General features: G+C 37.5%; 1 protein-coding gene across 3 annotated transcripts in view; it reads right to left on the bottom strand.

Moving 5' to 3' along the window:
* Nucleotides 1-16,954, bottom strand: part of ANGPT1 (angiopoietin 1) — a 256,221-nt gene that overhangs the window by 91,204 nt on the left and 148,063 nt on the right. For all 3 annotated transcript variants that reach the window (XM_045979143.1, XM_045979151.1, XM_045979162.1), the window contains exon 2: nt 5,310-5,465. In XM_045979143.1, coding sequence (XP_045835099.1) covers nt 5,310-5,465 — 156 coding nt within the window. The remainder of the gene's footprint in view (nt 1-5,309; nt 5,466-16,954) is intronic.

Raw genomic sequence — 16,954 nt, 5'->3', positions numbered from 1 at the left:
TCTGGGGACCTGCCTTCAGTCAATAACAACTGTTATCAAAATGGTTTCTTTTGTATCGCCATGCCATCTGTTTGTTGCGGCTAATGACTTCCAACTTCCCTCTCCACTCCAATACTAAACTAGCACTATGAAGAAAGAAAGTGGCCAAATTTCTCTTGCTCCTTAGAGTACAGAGAATACGCTGTCATCTAATGTTCTTAGTTGGTCAGAACAACTTTGCAGCAGGGTGTTTCTGTTCAAAGTCCTATTCTGACCCATCAGTTATTTATTGGTATACATAACAATCAACATACAACCTTTAGGATGTTACCTTTGGTCTTGGGAGCACTGGGCTGAAATCTACACAAATTAAGGGTCTACTAATATTAGTTCATGTAATCATTTGACAAGGATTTATTAAGAGCTTACTGTGTACCAAATGCTAAGGATAGAGCAGTGAAGAAGACAGACAAAACCCCTGCTCTCTTGAAGTCTGCATCCTAGTACAAGTGTTGGCCAGCTTTTTCTATAAAGGGCCAGAGAATAGATAGATTGGTGGGCCATATGGTTTCTGGTATAACTACTCAACTCTGCCTTTTTATTGGGAAAGCAGCCATACACAACATATAAGTGAATGAGTGTAGCTGTGTTCAATAAAAACTTTATTTACAAAAAGAGATTGCAATTCAAATTTGACCTGTGGGTCATAGTTCACGGAGACCTCTCTGAATGGCTCATCAAACACTTTTTCCAGACCTTGTGAGAAAGTTAATTACCATGGTATTTTCTTTGGATGACCCATTAACAAATTTATTTTACTGCCATTTTGACTATGCCAAGGTTAAATATTTATTCAGCTCTTCTCTCTTCAAGTTAAAGAGATTCAGTGGCTCAACTTTGAGAGCTGCCCTTTCAAATCTATTTCGGTCTAGAGATTGATGCTCATTGATTAAACTGTTCCTGAACTGGCTTAAGGTTGTAATTGTCGAATTGAAGTCCAAATAACAGGTGTGATAGTTCATGACCTCTGAGAAACAGAAGATAAAAAGAGATTAGATACGCAAGACATTTATTAGGGGAAATACCTAATTTAAGGGAAAATTGAGAAGAAGACAGAGTGGTCTAGGAGTACCTTCTGGCTAGGATGCAGGTCTAATCACAGTAAAGAAGAAAGGGAAGGAAAGGAGATTGAGTGAAAGTCTTAGCCTCCAGGGAAGTTGTGAGAAAGTTAGCAAGGCTAAAGGAGAGCCCTTAGCCCTTAGCTAAAGTCATGTGTCAGTGGATTCTTAACAGTTCCCAGGAGCACAAATGACAAAGTATCACTACCACAATGTGTCACTGGCTAGAAGTGGCCATTGGGAATTGTGCCCTCTGCACTACACAGTCATTTCAAAGCATGACAGCTGGAGCCATTGCTCAATGAAACACCCATAGTAGGAGATTGGAAGGATGCATTTCTTATGGCTATATGAAAAGCCTCCACAGCTAATTAACTTGATGGAAAGCTAAGATAGAAATGGTTTAAACAAGTTTTGCCACATTAATTCAATTAAGCTCGCTGAGGATAGATTGCTTTACTTATGGTTGTATTCTATACTGTACCTATTAAAATCTCTTGCAGCAAGGAGATACCCAAAATTTACCTTTTAAGATTTGATTAAATTCCATTCCACAACATAACACAATGGTTCCTATATAAATAATTGGAAATTAGGGGAAACTCAGCCCAAGTGTCTAAGGAACTACCCCATAGTTACACAGCCAGCAAGTGGTAAGGACAACGAGATTCTAGGATCACACAAGACGACATCCAGGTACATGGTAACATGACGACAGTTGATGGTACCATCGGCACAACAGCAACAGCAGCAGTGACTTTATCATTTATAGAAAACATTCAGGCATTACTAATAGGTTCACATTACTTTTGTTTTATCTAATTTCCATCTTACCTTCTGCCTGGACCTTTTTAGTGTCTACAACCCTAAAGAGAGAAAGGAATCCTGAGAAAGGCAGGATAAAGAGAGAGCCAGTAGAGAAAGCATGCAGACTCTGATGCCAGACTTCTGGGGGTCAAATCTTTGCTCTAACATTTACTATTAGCTGTTTCACCCAGGACAAGATTTCAGTTTTCACATCTTTAAATGAGGGATGATGATAGTACCTACCCTCTAAGAGTTTTATTAAATTTTTAAATAACTAACATTCATAAAATTGCTTAGAACAGAGCCGAACACTATTTATTAGAGGTGGATTTTAATGTAGTTTGTCTACTAGTGCAGTCTCTAGTGTAGTCTCTAATCAAGACTGGCCTGTGGTAGAAGCCAGAAATGGACTTACAGGAAGGAAGGGACATGAATAATGTTTGTAACTAACCCCTTTACAGTGCACACTCAGAAAGAGGAACTGGAAGTAAAGGAGATGCTGGCACCAACTGATAACAGAGTGAGAAAAACACCGAAAGTGAGACTAAGGAGGAAGGTATGGGCATGGTGCTGGCGCCTGACTCTCAGTGCCTAGCAGGGTCTAGCAGGGGTATTTAGATGTGCTCATTATCTGTTTCTTTTCTGATTATGATGGTTATTGAACACACAAGTATTTTAAAATGGCATTGCAGTAAAACAATGTTTCTGCCGCCTTTTGTTAAATTCAAGTCTAGAAGGTCTAGAGAGAGGACCAGAAAGCAATAAGTTACTTATCTTTATAACATCATCATGTAAAAGTTAGCACATGAAAATGTATTGCAAATCCATTGTTCTAAGTTCCTAAAATAACTGAGAACTTGAATCCAGTTTAGGAAAAGCAACACATACCTGTGTGAAACAAAGTAGGAGTAATATGGGAGCAAAAACCTATGGGCAGGCTTTCATAGCACAAAAGGGTCTACTGGTCTTTCTTTACAAAAATACTTAATGTACAAGAATGGAGTGCATTTAGATTAAGCGATAATTTAAAATTCATTTTAAAATTCATTTTGTCACTTGTTCCTGCATCTGTACTGAGTGAACTGAACTGAGTGGTTATGTCTAAGTAGAACGTGTTCTCTTGCAAAGGTTCAACTAAATATCACGTGTATATACATTCACATGAAAATGTTTTGGAGCAACACAGATTAACAGACAGCATAGACAGTTGGAAGACAGTAAGATGAAGATGAAAAGAACACTCAGGATTTACTTCTTAAGGTAGGACATAGCTGGTCTGAGCCATTGTCACCCTTCTCTGCCTCCCTCTCATTGCCAATTCAGTTAGATCTGTGATTTTTTTAGGTGCTTTCTAGATTTTAGCTATCTTAAAATTCTTCTTGGTGCAGCCAATAAACTTTCATTGGCCTTTCAGGAGTATTTAGTTTTAGCTGTTCCCATTGAGAGAAGTTTTTTTTTTTTCCTATGAATTTTCTCTACCATTTTCCATAAATTACATATTTCTTAGCCTTAAGGATGTAGAACAAGTTGTCATCTCTTACAAAAAAAAAAAAAAAAAAAAAAAAAAAGGATTTGGGGGGTAGAAAAAACAAAGCCCTGCCATGTAGGTCATTAAAACTTGTAACATAAATGCATAAAAATTCCAAATGTTCACTCAGGTATGGTGGTATTAATTGTGTTGTCCAGTTTTTGAATATATAGAATTCTATGTAGAAGATGGTGAGTATTCTGTTCTTACAAAAACAAGAGAAAATACACTCGTATTATTTATACTACCAGAAATCAATATGTGCAGAAGACCAAGCTTGCCTGGTATGATGATAAATGATTAAGTCTCAAACTTTTCAGTTATAATATGTAGTCTTCCCTTCCCCATTGCCTGTGGTTATTGATGATGGTGCAGCAAAAATTATTTGCCAAAGCCATGTGATTTACTGCTCCAGTGCAATCCTCGTTTAAGTTCTTATTTATTTTAATTATTAGCTTTGCTAATCAAGAGGGATAGAAAAGGAAAGAAATGAGAATGTCTCCATTTGAGTGCCATATTCAATTGACTAGCTGTATCAATATGGGAAAACTGCTCAAACTTTTCTGACCTCTGTCTGCTTTAAATGGTTTTCATAAAAATCATCTGTATTTGGGAAAGTTGTCTGTGTAATATATAATTCTCTGTCCATATAAACTGTCATTGTTCTTTATCTTTAAATATCATTATATGATCTATGATGCCATTAACAGAAGTGAAATAAAACAGAAATAAGGTTGCATATTGTTTTTGAATTTATATTGCTAAAATACTTAAACAAGGAGGCCCTTAAACTGAGATGTCTTTAATGCCTTAGTAACCTATAGAAGTAAATCAAAGCCTCAGCCAGAGTCAGTGCCCTTCAATCCCAGAAAATGAAAGTTAGGAACAATCAATTACAGCAACAAGGCTCCCCCAAATAAGGCAACTGCTCAGGCTACAGTCAATCAAATAATTTCCTTGCTTTGCTTCTGCAACTCCTGTTCAAACCTTTCCCTTAGCTTACACAGTAGACTATTCCTAACCATGTTCAGCTAAGCACTGCTCAACTTGAGTTGATGCGCACCCAAATAAACTCTTGAAAATTTTGATAAGCCTCGGTTTATTTTTTAAAATATATTTCAGCTTTGTTTCCAGAAATCAATTACCTTGAAATTGACTCATCCTCTGGGTTTCAGAATGGTAAATGGGATAACCATTTCCGTGGTGAAAAGGAAACCAAGAGATCATCTTCAAATCACCAAAAATATTTTCACTCAATTGTTAATAGTGGGTTTGTGACTGATGATTAATGGGCATTTTACTGATTTGTACTGAAATAAGTATGACTGTACATAAAAAAAAGTATGTCATTGTCCATGGTAGGATGATACAGATATTATGTGGAGAGTTGTAATTGACTTCTCATTACAAAATCATGCTAAATAAAATATATCTACCCATTGCTGATCAGCTCACTTGGTTTTCCTGCCTGTCTACTGACTGCACCAAACCTCTGCAGGTGCCCTTGTGGCCAGTGCATTACCAGAGACAAAGCAGGACAGGTCAGAAATGCACATCAAAGGCACCAATTTGACCCAAATGGCTATTCTGTTTGACACATATCATATCACAGTTGGTAGCTGCAGTGTTTATTTGAATTTCAATGCTGATTAAGCCCTTTGCCAGTCCTGTTTTTGCAAACACATGCAAAGCTAAATACCCCAACCCTTGTTAAATCAAAAGAAAGAATCAGGCAGTCATTGTTGTTATTACCAATAAACAAAAATGTGTATGTTTCCCCAATCTCAGTGGTGAAATGTGCTCTGTGTTTATGGAGTAAGCTAAAGGGGGAAAAAATCTTCTTAGTGAAGTTTGTCAACTCTGGCCCAGGGGAGTACCTGGGTCTCAACATCTGTCAGCTTTCTGGTCTGCTCTGCGGTTTGAGAGAGGAGGCTGGTTCCTATCTCGAGCATGGTGGCCGTGTGGTTCTGAACTGCATTCTGCTGTATTTGGGCCATCTCCGACTTCATATTTTCCACAATGTAGTTCTCAATCTGCAGGAGATAAAGGACAAAACATACTACATCTAAGCAAAGTCTCTCGGAGCACGGAATATTTACAATGACAAAACAAGACACAGCTGGCAAATCAGCCACCTGGCAGGGATTTCTGGGAGCTGGGGAAATGGGAGCAGAGCACACAGGAACCCAGTTGCTAACAAACTCCTAATATACTGATACATATATATAATCATCACAATCGTTAACAAATATTTGTACTTGGGTAGTGCTTTCTTATTTTCTACAACTCCTTCAACCCTCATGGCAAAGATGTGAGTTAGGCACTGATGACCTCATTGTTTTTTGTGGGTTTTTTGTGTGTTTGTTTGTTTTTATTTGTAGCTGAGGAAACAGAATCAGACAAAGGTCAATGATGAGCCCACGGTCACCCAGCAAGAATGCAGCAGTGTTCGCACGACCATTTAAATCTATATCTTTGTTCTCTGGTCTTTTCATTATACCATACTGCCCACTAATCTTTGAGAAAAATTCAGCCTCCTGCTTTCATTTCTGTAATGAAAAATAAAAGAGCATGCTGGGTTAGAGAATTACACAAGTAGTGGGAGGAAGGCAGATGCCCAAAACACAAGCTTTTAAGGGAATATTAAAGTTCAGACAACAGTATACGGAATGAGCTGCAGAGGCAGCGAAAACCATTCTCAGTGCTCCTTTGATTTATTTAAAAAAAATAAAATAAAATAAAAAGGCAATGAATGTATAACCCATAAAGCAGCATTTGCCCTCCTCGCCTTGGGTAACATTTCATCCTCTATAGTGCCATCTTGGAGAATACTAAGGTTGTAAAATATATTGTACCATGGGGGCCAGGAAGAATTATTAAGTGACTTACTGGAAGGGAGGGTGCTAGGCACTGCAGAGAATAAAGCCGAGCATAAGCACTGTTTGAAAAATACAGAAGAAGCCCACACCTCCCTGTCGGTGCACTTAATTCTCCCCCACCACCCTGTGGTGACTACATTTTATTACCCAGTTACACATATGGGGAAACTGCATCCCAGAGAAATCAGGTCCAAGGCCACACACCACAAAAACAGCCAGACTTGGATGAGTACTAAAGTCCTTAACTTTCATACCAACACTCTCAACCACTTGATAGCTCTGCCAAGTAGTGCTCCACAAACCGGGTTCCAAATCATTAACAGCTACGTGATTTTTACTGATTTAGTGGGCCATAATGCATCCACTATTTTATAATCCATAGTAACGTTATTGTCATGTAATAAATACAGTCTAAAGCTAAATTTCCCTTTGTGATACCTTTGCAGCTCACTTTCTAACACCATCTCTTGCTTATTTCTATTTATCAAACATAAATCTGCCCCAAGTGAAAGAAAATGAAAGGTTAGAATCAAACTCATATTGTTATTAATAAATTCTCACTATGTCCTTGGTAATATCAAGTAACTCCCCTTCATTCTTTATTCTGAAATTAGAAGTAGAGGGAAAAAAATCAACCTACAAATATAACACAGGTTAGAATAAATATCTAGGAATTATCTTGACAAAACATTTAAAAAACAATAGAAAGGTAATGGAAAGGAGGGTAGGTCAGAGCATCAGACATCTGTTGTTTTGGATTCTGCATCATATTTCCCCTTCTCTCATAACATCCTTTGACTTTTGAGGGGGGAGTTATGAATGGGTATATTCTTAAAAGTGGGAGGAGAATCTCCATCATGGAGGCGATACCCAATGTATACAGCTGACACTTATTAATTGTCTGTGTAGTTGGCACTGAACTAAGTGCTTTCTTTTTATAACAGTACTTAACCTTTACAAGTTTATGTGGTGGGTATTATTATAGCTGCTTTATAAGTGAGACTATTGAGGCCTAGAAAATCCACAGCAATTTGCCCCAGAGAAACAGTGAGTACCCCCAACGCCAGAACCCACATTCTCAATCTCTAACCTATTCAATTTAGCACTATTTAACTACTCTGTGATTTTACTATGTAGTGCCTCAACCTTGTATATTTATCAAAACCACATGAGAAGCATTTTAAAAATGCAGATGAATGTGCAACACACTAGAACTCTGAATCGGAATTTTCAAGGGTATATACTGGACAACTATATTTTTAGAAGTTTCCCAATACAATTCTGATTTAGGCAAAGACCAGGGCTTCTCAAAGTGTAGTCCACAGAATAACTGTCTATATGAGACCTGTTTGTCAACAGTCTATTATGAAATGAAGAAGCTGTGCTAGAATGTAAATTACCTATGTCACTAAGCACTACTATAAACATAGTTGTGTGTGTATGTGTGTGTGTAGCAGCAAGACTCTGTCAATGAAGAAAGTGATGCTCTAATGCTTTAATTTACATTCTGGAGAAAACTTCTTACCTTGTTTGCAAAATGCCAACAATTTCATTGAGTAGCATTGATTTAGACCACCAAATTTATTCAGTGTCACATTCACTGCTTACCAAGAAAGTTCAAATAACAACCTGGTTTCCCATATAGATTTGTCTAGTGAGAGAGAATTCACCAATCAGTGAGCTCCAATACAGATCTGCTTGATATTTATACGTCACTTTTTTAAAGTAGGCTCTATGCCCAATGTGGGGTTTGAACTCATAACCCAAAAATCAAGAGATGCATGCTTGACCAACTGAACCAGCCAGGCACCACTATACATCAATTCCTTATGCAGTTGGTTACTGGGAGCTTTTCCCAGAGCTTAACTTGCTCTGGGTATAATATAATCATTTCAGTCTCCATAAAGGAGGACACCTTCTGGCATAAAGTTGGTACATCAAGGCTCAGCTGCTTTGTATCCTATCTCTGTCCACTCCTATTTATTTATTCTGTATTATTATGGCTTTTCTTAACTGTAAAAGTTAACACCAGCAAAGCAACATAATGGCTTTACATAGGCATTCATCACAAAGATCCTCCCAATTCTGCTAGCCCTGCTGTGGAAATATAGTAGGTCTCCAACCTATACTAAAATTCTTATTTGGGCTGCCATGATTAGTAACATGTATATAACTCTAGTCAATTATTTTTTAATCAAATGGGGCTGCTCTTTCTAGGAGTAACTGCCTTTTAATGCAAAAGATAATGGCACAGTTAAGTAGCAAAAACCAGATGTAGTTGATTTAAAGGCTGAGGAGGGAGGCAGAAGTCAATATACAATGTGTGATTAATAAGGAGGGCTACTTTCATCTTATCTCTAAACATTCCTCTGTAGATTAGAACTGTGAAATACATCTTGATGTGTCCTATCAGCCAGGTTCAGGAAAAATTTGTAACAAATTCAATTGTCCTCATATATTCCCTACTGGTTTTAAAAATATGTTTGCAAAATATGATGGTTACTTCAAGTTTTAATATTTTAGAAACATCTAAGATGCAGACCTGAGAGACTGTAAAGCAGGAGACTCCCAACTGGAAGCATCAAATAATTTGTTCTGCCCCTCTCAGTGTCTGACTCTAGATAAAATACTGGCCAAAAGACCAGCAAGAGAAGGTAGGATGCCATTTGAAATGAGATAATGAACAATTAATGATGTTTAAAGAGATAATGTTAAATTTGTAAAGCGATTTAGAGTTTAAAAAAGCTTTCATACACATCGACTGGATTCATACACCAACCCTACATGGGGAGTATTGGCTCTATTTTCTGATTTAAAACATGGTGCTCAGAGGCCTCAGGTGACTTAATAGAGATGAAAGGACGGACTCAACTCTACCTTCTGATGTTCCTTCCACTAGCTTCAGATTTGGGAGAACTGTTCTGTTACTGGACTGGTTGGTTGATTGATTAGTGAATGAGTGATTTCTTTTTTAGCCAGTTCACTGAGAACTAATTTATGCACTTCTTCGAGAAAAACATGCACCACTGGAGAGTGATTACTTTATTCTGCTTCACCATACTGGATGCCAAGTTAATTTGAAGGGAGGTAAGAGGTTCTAGGTCCAGTTATGTGGAAAGTTCACTTTGCTGGAACTTTTAATGCAGTGGGTCATTAAAAGTTCTTTCATCAATTCCTACCTTTTTGCTTAGTATGAGATTTATAACATATTTGTTTTCTTCTACCCATTCTATTTCTTGCAAGCTGTTCTAAAATAATAACAAAGAGAATAACAACAAGAACACACTAAGCCTCTACTAAGGTTAAGTATCTTCTTTTTAACAGTCTAGGCACTGTACTGCTTCCTCATTTTGCTGATAAGGAAACAGGAAGTTAATGTAAATTGTCTACCATCACACATGAGTGGGTGAAGGAGCTGGTATGTTGCTTCAAAAGAGGCTAAGTGGTCCTGCAGCTTGTGCTCCATTCTAAAGACAGTCATCAAGCACAAGCACACTACCACTAATGTCATAGACAACTACTGGTAACACATAATATTCATGCAGGAAATACAAAAGTGAAGGCTACAGAAAAGATGACGAGAAACTTGTTTAAAGATAGATAATTTTTCACTTTTTAAAATTTAATCATTTTCATACAGATTGATGGCTATAAGGTCCTGGTAAATGTTATATGTAAGAAAGCACATATACAGTCAACTGTGTGACAAGTTGCATTATTAAGTAGAGAAAAAAATATTTTTAAGAAGTCAAGATTATCAGTCATTTGCAGTTCACTCACAAATCATTTGCCCATGTCTTTTGCCCAATGAGTAGTATGACTTTCCAAGATGAGACAACAGTTTTGAGAGACCTTTCTTACTGGGCCTTCAAGATTCTTGCTGCTTCGGGTTCATGAGAACCAAAATCTGTGTGATATTATGACATGTCTTGCATATGAAATGCATTCTCTATCATTTCACTTCAAGGTCTCTCTTAAACAATAGCATATCTTGAAGCACAAAGAATAGAATTTCTCCATGTAATTCTTAAGAAAAAAAAAATTTAAGCCCTATAAAAATTGACAAAGGCATTGTTCACTTAAAATATGTTGTAGATTAAGTGGACTCTTATTGAATGTTGGTGCATATGGTACTACTCAGTTATGGCAAAACAACCGTGAAATAAAGTAAAAGGGTAAATATGGGAAAGCAATAAAAAGGTAAAACAATGCAAAAAATGCCTTAAATGTTGATAGTTTTATCTAATATCCTTGTTTCATAAATCAGTGGCAATACTGAAAATGCAACTACCTCTAGGTTTATGGTTTTATAAAAAGATGGCTTGGGCCAAATATATTATTTGCAAGAATTTCTATTATTAGATCTCCCAGTATACTGTTTCTTTTACCAAATGGCAAACTAAAATTGTCTTTTTAGACAACAGATCTATCTAGCTGACATTTGAAATAGTTTCTGTACTGACATGCACGACATGAATCCCATTTCTCCTTTTGGTATCTGAAGGAGCACTTACTATTTATGGAAGAAAGAAAACCATTTGAATAAGCAAGCTAGACGAGACATTAAAAATTATGGGCTCCCAAAATCTCATTTTATAGATGTGGTGACTGAGATTCAGAGAGGTTCTAGAAAGCAAGGTGAAACAACTAATTGATGTCAGATGTCAGGCTGTGTTCAGTCAGTGTGTAGGAAACTCAGACTTACATCATCAAGCTGAGCAAGCAACAATTGTTGCCAGTATTGTTGGCCCACCACACATTTCCTTATTCCTTGCTTCCTGCTGTTTGCTTCACTTCTCTGGACTCCTGGTTTGAGGTCCCTTTTGATAATACCAATTCAAGCTCCATCTGTTTCTCGGGTGTTGACTCTGCTTTCTGCACTCTATGCTTCCCTCCCAGCACTGATGTCCACCAGCTAGATGTTCCGCAGTCACAGAGCCTCAGCATCCCCGATTTTATTCTTTCTATGCATCGCCACACAAGTGGCAAAAACCAGAGCCAGACTCTAAAATTAGTTCAGGCTTATTAAACCATGCATCATGTCAATTTAGTCCTAGCAAATATATGATAAATGCATCGTATGTAATAAGTTTGGTACCAGATATAATGTGTACAAAGAGTTGAGTCTTGCAAGAAATAGATATGTATAGATGAATCTTTTTTTTTAAGATTTCATTCATTTATTCGACAGAGAGAGACGCAGTGAGAGGGGGAACACACGGAGGAGGAGTGGGAGAGGGAGAAGCAGGCTTCCTGCTGAACAGAGAGCCCGATACGGGGCTTGATCCCAGGACCCCGGGATCATGATCTGAGCCTAAGGCAGACGCTTAACGACTGTGCCACCCAGGCACCCCTAGATGAATCATTTCAACAGCACTGGTAAATACTTGTTTACCTCTGACTACATTTCTTCCTGTAAATATTATTTCTGTTTGATAGGGAGAAGCTCTCAGCTATTGACAATAAGGTAAGTGGGAGTTTATGACATCACCTCCAAAAGACTAACAGCAATACCCCCACTGAGGCACAGAGAGAAGCTAAGCTATCAAGGGCCTGCCAGAATATCCTCCATAAACAAATCCTGCAATAATTTTTCTTGGTTTTGATTCTTTTAAGACCACATTTTTGTGGCTACTGAAAGTGGTCTGTCACATATACAACCCAGAGTTGGGTCAAGACCCAGGAAAGTCATTCTCTCTCCACCTAAATGAATGAGATGTTTCCTATGCCAAAATACACCCTGTTAGCCTGGAAGCTCTCTCTCTCTTTTTTTTTTTTTTAATGTTTTTAATTTATTTTTTCAGCGTAACAGTATTCATTGTTTTTGCACCACACCCAGTGCTCCATGCAATACGTGCCCTCCTTATTACCCACCACCTGGTTCCCCCACCCCTTCAAAACCCTCGGGCTGTTTTTCAGAGTCCATAGTCTCTTATGGTTCACCTCCCCTTCCAATTTCCCTCAACTTCCTTCTCCTCTCCATCTCCCAATGTCCTCCGTGTCGATTATGTTGAGTGGAAGCTCTCTTTTATACTCGCCTTCACTTATACTCACCTGACAACCAAAAAAATTCAGTCATGAAATTTTAAAATATAAGTATCTGCTTAATTTTTCCCTTTACATGTTTTTCCCTGCTTTACATGTTTTTAAAGGGATATGGTATATAAAAAGCACAGTCAGTCAGGAGTCAGGTTATCTGGATTTTAATCCAGGTACTATTATTGATTTACTCAACAAACGGGCAAGTTACTTAAACAATTTGGGTTTCAGATCTTGACCTATGAAATGAAGGTCTGGATTAGATTATTTCTAATGCTCGAAGCTCTCAAATTACTTGATTTAAAAATTCTCTTTTAAAGTATTAGAGTATGAAAGATTTTAGTTTATTATAGAAAATTGAAATATGGATGTATATATTTATGTCTATAACATATATAATACATATCTTTAAAGGCAATTAGGAAAAAATTGCACAGAAACACTATATAAAAGCCTTGGATCAAGTTTCCAAATCAAGCTAGAATGTCTGGTTTCCTTGATTCCCAGCCACCATTCTGTCCGAAATATATTTCTTGTCTCTCACCAACATGTCCTGGCTTTCTCCCTATGTTTCTTATATTAATGAATGACACCACTATCACCTACCCATTCATCCAAGCCACGGGGATTCACCTTTTCTATTCTTTGCCTTCATTTTCAACATTCAATCAGCACCAGACTGTGTTGCTTCTGTCTCCTGAAGAGTGCCTAGGTCCATCCCTCTCCCACTTCCCTTTACCCCTACCACATCTGTTTATTCTCATGGGCACTGACTTAGCTCAGATTTTGTCATTTTTCTTCTGGATTTCTTTGGCCCTATAACTGATCTCCTGACTCCAGACATCCTCCAGTCCATCATCCATGGCATAACCAGAGGGAACTATCTAAAACAGAAATTTGTCCTTTCACACCACTGCTTAAATTTGACTTTCAGTGGCTTCCATTACCTGCAGATAAAGTCACAACTCCTTAATCAGCATAGAAGAATCTTTATGGTCTGTATGTGGCCTCCTTTTCCCTACTTGTACTTTATGCTCCAGTCATACCGAATTATTTTTCCAAACTTACATTATTTTCTTATGCTTCCATGCCTTTGCACAAGGCTGTGCTCTGATTGGAATGATACTTTTCTATCTATCTTTTCATTGGCTAGGTCCTGTTTTCCAAAACTAAGTTCAGGTTTTTCCTCCTTAAGGAAACTTTTCATGACTCTCCTCTCTGTAATATCCTTTCTTTCTTCTTCTTTTTTTGAATATTCATTTATTTATTTTAGAGAGAGACAGTGAAGTGCAGAGGGGTAGAGGGAGTGGGAGGGAGAGAATCCCAAGAAGACTCCCCACTGAGCATGGAGCCCATTGTGGGGCTTGATCTCACAACCCCAAGATCATGACCTGAGCCAAAATCAAGAGTCAGAAGATTAACTGACTGAGTCATCCACATGCCCTCTTCCTTTGTACTTCTAGAGCATCCTATGCCTCTTTTATTTTTCATAACACCATTGTTTTCAGTACACCACAAGCTCCTTGAAGGCAAACAACTATTCTTCCTGGTATCACTTAACACCTGTCCCGAAGTAAATAAATAAGTTAGAGTAAAATTAAATTTTTTTTAAAGATTTTATTTATTTGACAGAGATCACATGTAGGCAGAGAGGCAGGCAGAGAGACAGAGAGGAAGGGAAGCAGGCTCCCCGTTGAGTAGAGAGCCTGACGTGGGGCTCGATCCCAGGACCCTAAGATCACGACCCGAGCCGAAGGCAGAGGCTTTAACCCAGGTGTCCCCCCCCCCTTTTTTTTTAGGTAAGTTCTATACCCAACAATGGGCTTGAACTCACCGCCCTAAAATCAAGAGCTGCATACTCTACTACCTGAGCCAGCCAGGTGCCTCTTGTAAATTTATTTTATCTTATTTTATTTTTAAAAGATTTTATTTATTTGAGCAAGGGTGAGAGTGTGAGCTCACAGAGGGAGAGGGAGAAGAAGACTCCATGCTGAATTGAGAGCCTGAAATGGGACTCGATCCCAGGACCCTGAGATCATGACCTGAGCCAAAGGCAGACGCAGACACTTAACAAACTGAGCCATCTGAGCACCCTGCTCTTCATAAATTTAAATAAATTCAAATAATGCATGAATCAATGAGCTGGTATATGAAAATACTAACAGACTCCAATTGTGAGCTTACATTTGTTTCTGAAAGTATAAAATATCACATAACCAATTACTGATGATGCCTTTCTGAATGTCAATGGGATCAAAGTAAAGATGCAAAAGTAGGGGCGCCTGGGTGGCTCAGTGGATTAAGCCGCTGCCTTCGGCTCAGGTCATGATCTCAGGGTCCTGGGATCGAGCCCCGCATCGGGCTCTCTGCTCCGCAGGGAGCCTGCTTCCTCCTCTCTCTCTGCCTGCCTCTCTGCTTACTTGTGATCTCTCTCTCTGTCAAATAAATAAATAAAAAATCTTTAAAAAAAAAAAAAGATGCAAAAGTAGATAGGTCTGAAGGCATATATTCTCACTTACTGGACCATATAACCCGACTTTGTCTTAACTGTACCTTTCTACTTTTTTCAATCATCTAGTTATAGATAATTATTTAAATTAAGTTTTTATTTTATTTTAATTTAATAAAATATAATTTATAAAATAAAATGTAATTTTTATAAATAAAAATTAAAATAATTATTTAAATTAATCCAGCAAACACAATGAAAACTAACCATGTTTTAATTACTGAGCTATACAATGAAAGCAAAAGAATGAGTAAAACTTGATTCTGATTATTAAGACTATCTATAATACAAGTATATTACAAGTGCTAGAATGAAGATACAAATGTTTGCCCACCTGCCTGTCTGGTGGTGAAGGGTGAAGGAATAAATGAATCCTCTAAATGCAAGAATCAAGGAGGTCTTCCTAGAGTCAGTCCTAAATGAGTATGTAAGAGGGGGCAGACACCTGAAAAACCTGGAGGATGGAGGATAAATAGGTAGCCAGGACTATGACAACATGCAAGGAGCTATGCTTGCTTAGGCAAGATGATGGTCCTGACCACCTCCTGGAATATGCTATTCAGGAAATGAAGACTTTCCTGGTCAGAATCAAGGTCATGCCTTTGTGGCCCCACACAGAGCAAAAGCATACCTTCAGATTTTAATATGAAATTCATTTAATAGGCTCAGGAAGATAATTTCTTCATACTTTACCATATTTTCAAATACACTAAGCATAAATTCACCCCTTTAATAACACATTTGTGTATATGTGTGTATATTTACTTGTACACATATGCTCTCGTGCACATACATGCCCCTACTCCCAACATACATGTGTCAGATTCTTCATTCATTTCTTGAGGTTCCGCTCATTTCACTGTAGTTGATTTCATTAATGTTCCATTTAAAATCACCAGTGCATTACTTTCCTGTGGATGAGTTATATTTTATGTCAAATTTAATCACTATAGATAATACCTGTTTAACAGTCATGGACAGCTACAGTATACTGTCGAACATTCGAGAAACTGTTTTCCTAAATTCTGAATTTACACTTTGATGATAGAGAAAATGGATGAACCACAAACAACTTTGTGCACATTGTTTATATAGTAATCAAAAGTGATAATTTACAAAATAAAGAAGATACTGTTCGAAACAGAAAATTGTAAACATTTATCTCCCTTTAATTGAGTGTTTTTGTTGTTGTTGTAGTTTTGTTTTTGTTTCTAGTTTATCTGGAATAAAATTTATCCCCTTGCATGCTACATAAAATACATTCTGATTCACGTAAAAAAGAAAGCTTTGACACTTGAACTAGTGCACACCCCAGCCGACAGTAAACTGTGGGGGGTTGATGGATATAAGAGACTCTCTGCAGGATGATTCTAAGAAACATCTTCTGCAAACTCTGTTCTTTTTATCCTATGACAAATGACAGTGATGCAAACAAGCAGCTTATGATATTCATCTTTAAGGAAAAACTCCTGCATTAAAACACTGTAGGCCAGATCATGCAATTTAAATACTTAGCAGATGAGTTTAAACATAAGTTTAAAAGCCTTAATAATTAAGAAATTCATAGATTTTTGAGGAATACCTTCTATGAGGTAGAAAACTACTGTCATTTTACTCTGGTATTTCTTATGAAATTGCAAGATATTAGCACTTAAAATCTAACCTGTTCAACATTCTGACTTTTTAGACCATTATCTTTCTATACATTCTACTTCTTTCCTTGAAATAAAGGTGATCTAGTCATCTTCCTTCTCTTCTTAAATTATATGTGTGTATGTGCATGTGCGTGTGTGGGGGGGGGTGTGGGTGTTTTCTCCTACAATGTGGGATTACTCAATGGGACATACAGTAAGTTTGTACAGGCATAAAGCTGTCAACGTCACTGCATAATAAACATTCCAAAGTATTATGTGAGGTCTAACTTTTCCTGAATAATATTTGTTGAGTACTTCTTATTTAAATTACCCTTGGTCCAAGAACTAGAAAGATTATGAGGATGAAGACAGTTATTCAAAGTCTAAGAAAGGGACAGTGATTGCTAACATTTTATAAGTAATATGAAATCCCTCTTTTTCCTCATTTTCATCAAAGGACT

The sequence above is a fragment of the Meles meles genome, chromosome 1 (genome assembly GCF_922984935.1).
Source record: "Meles meles chromosome 1, mMelMel3.1 paternal haplotype, whole genome shotgun sequence".
In the NCBI taxonomy this organism is placed as follows: Eukaryota; Metazoa; Chordata; class Mammalia; order Carnivora; family Mustelidae; genus Meles; species Meles meles.
The sequence above is the reverse complement of the archived record's forward strand: the minus strand, read 5'-3'. Positions and strand labels throughout refer to the sequence as shown.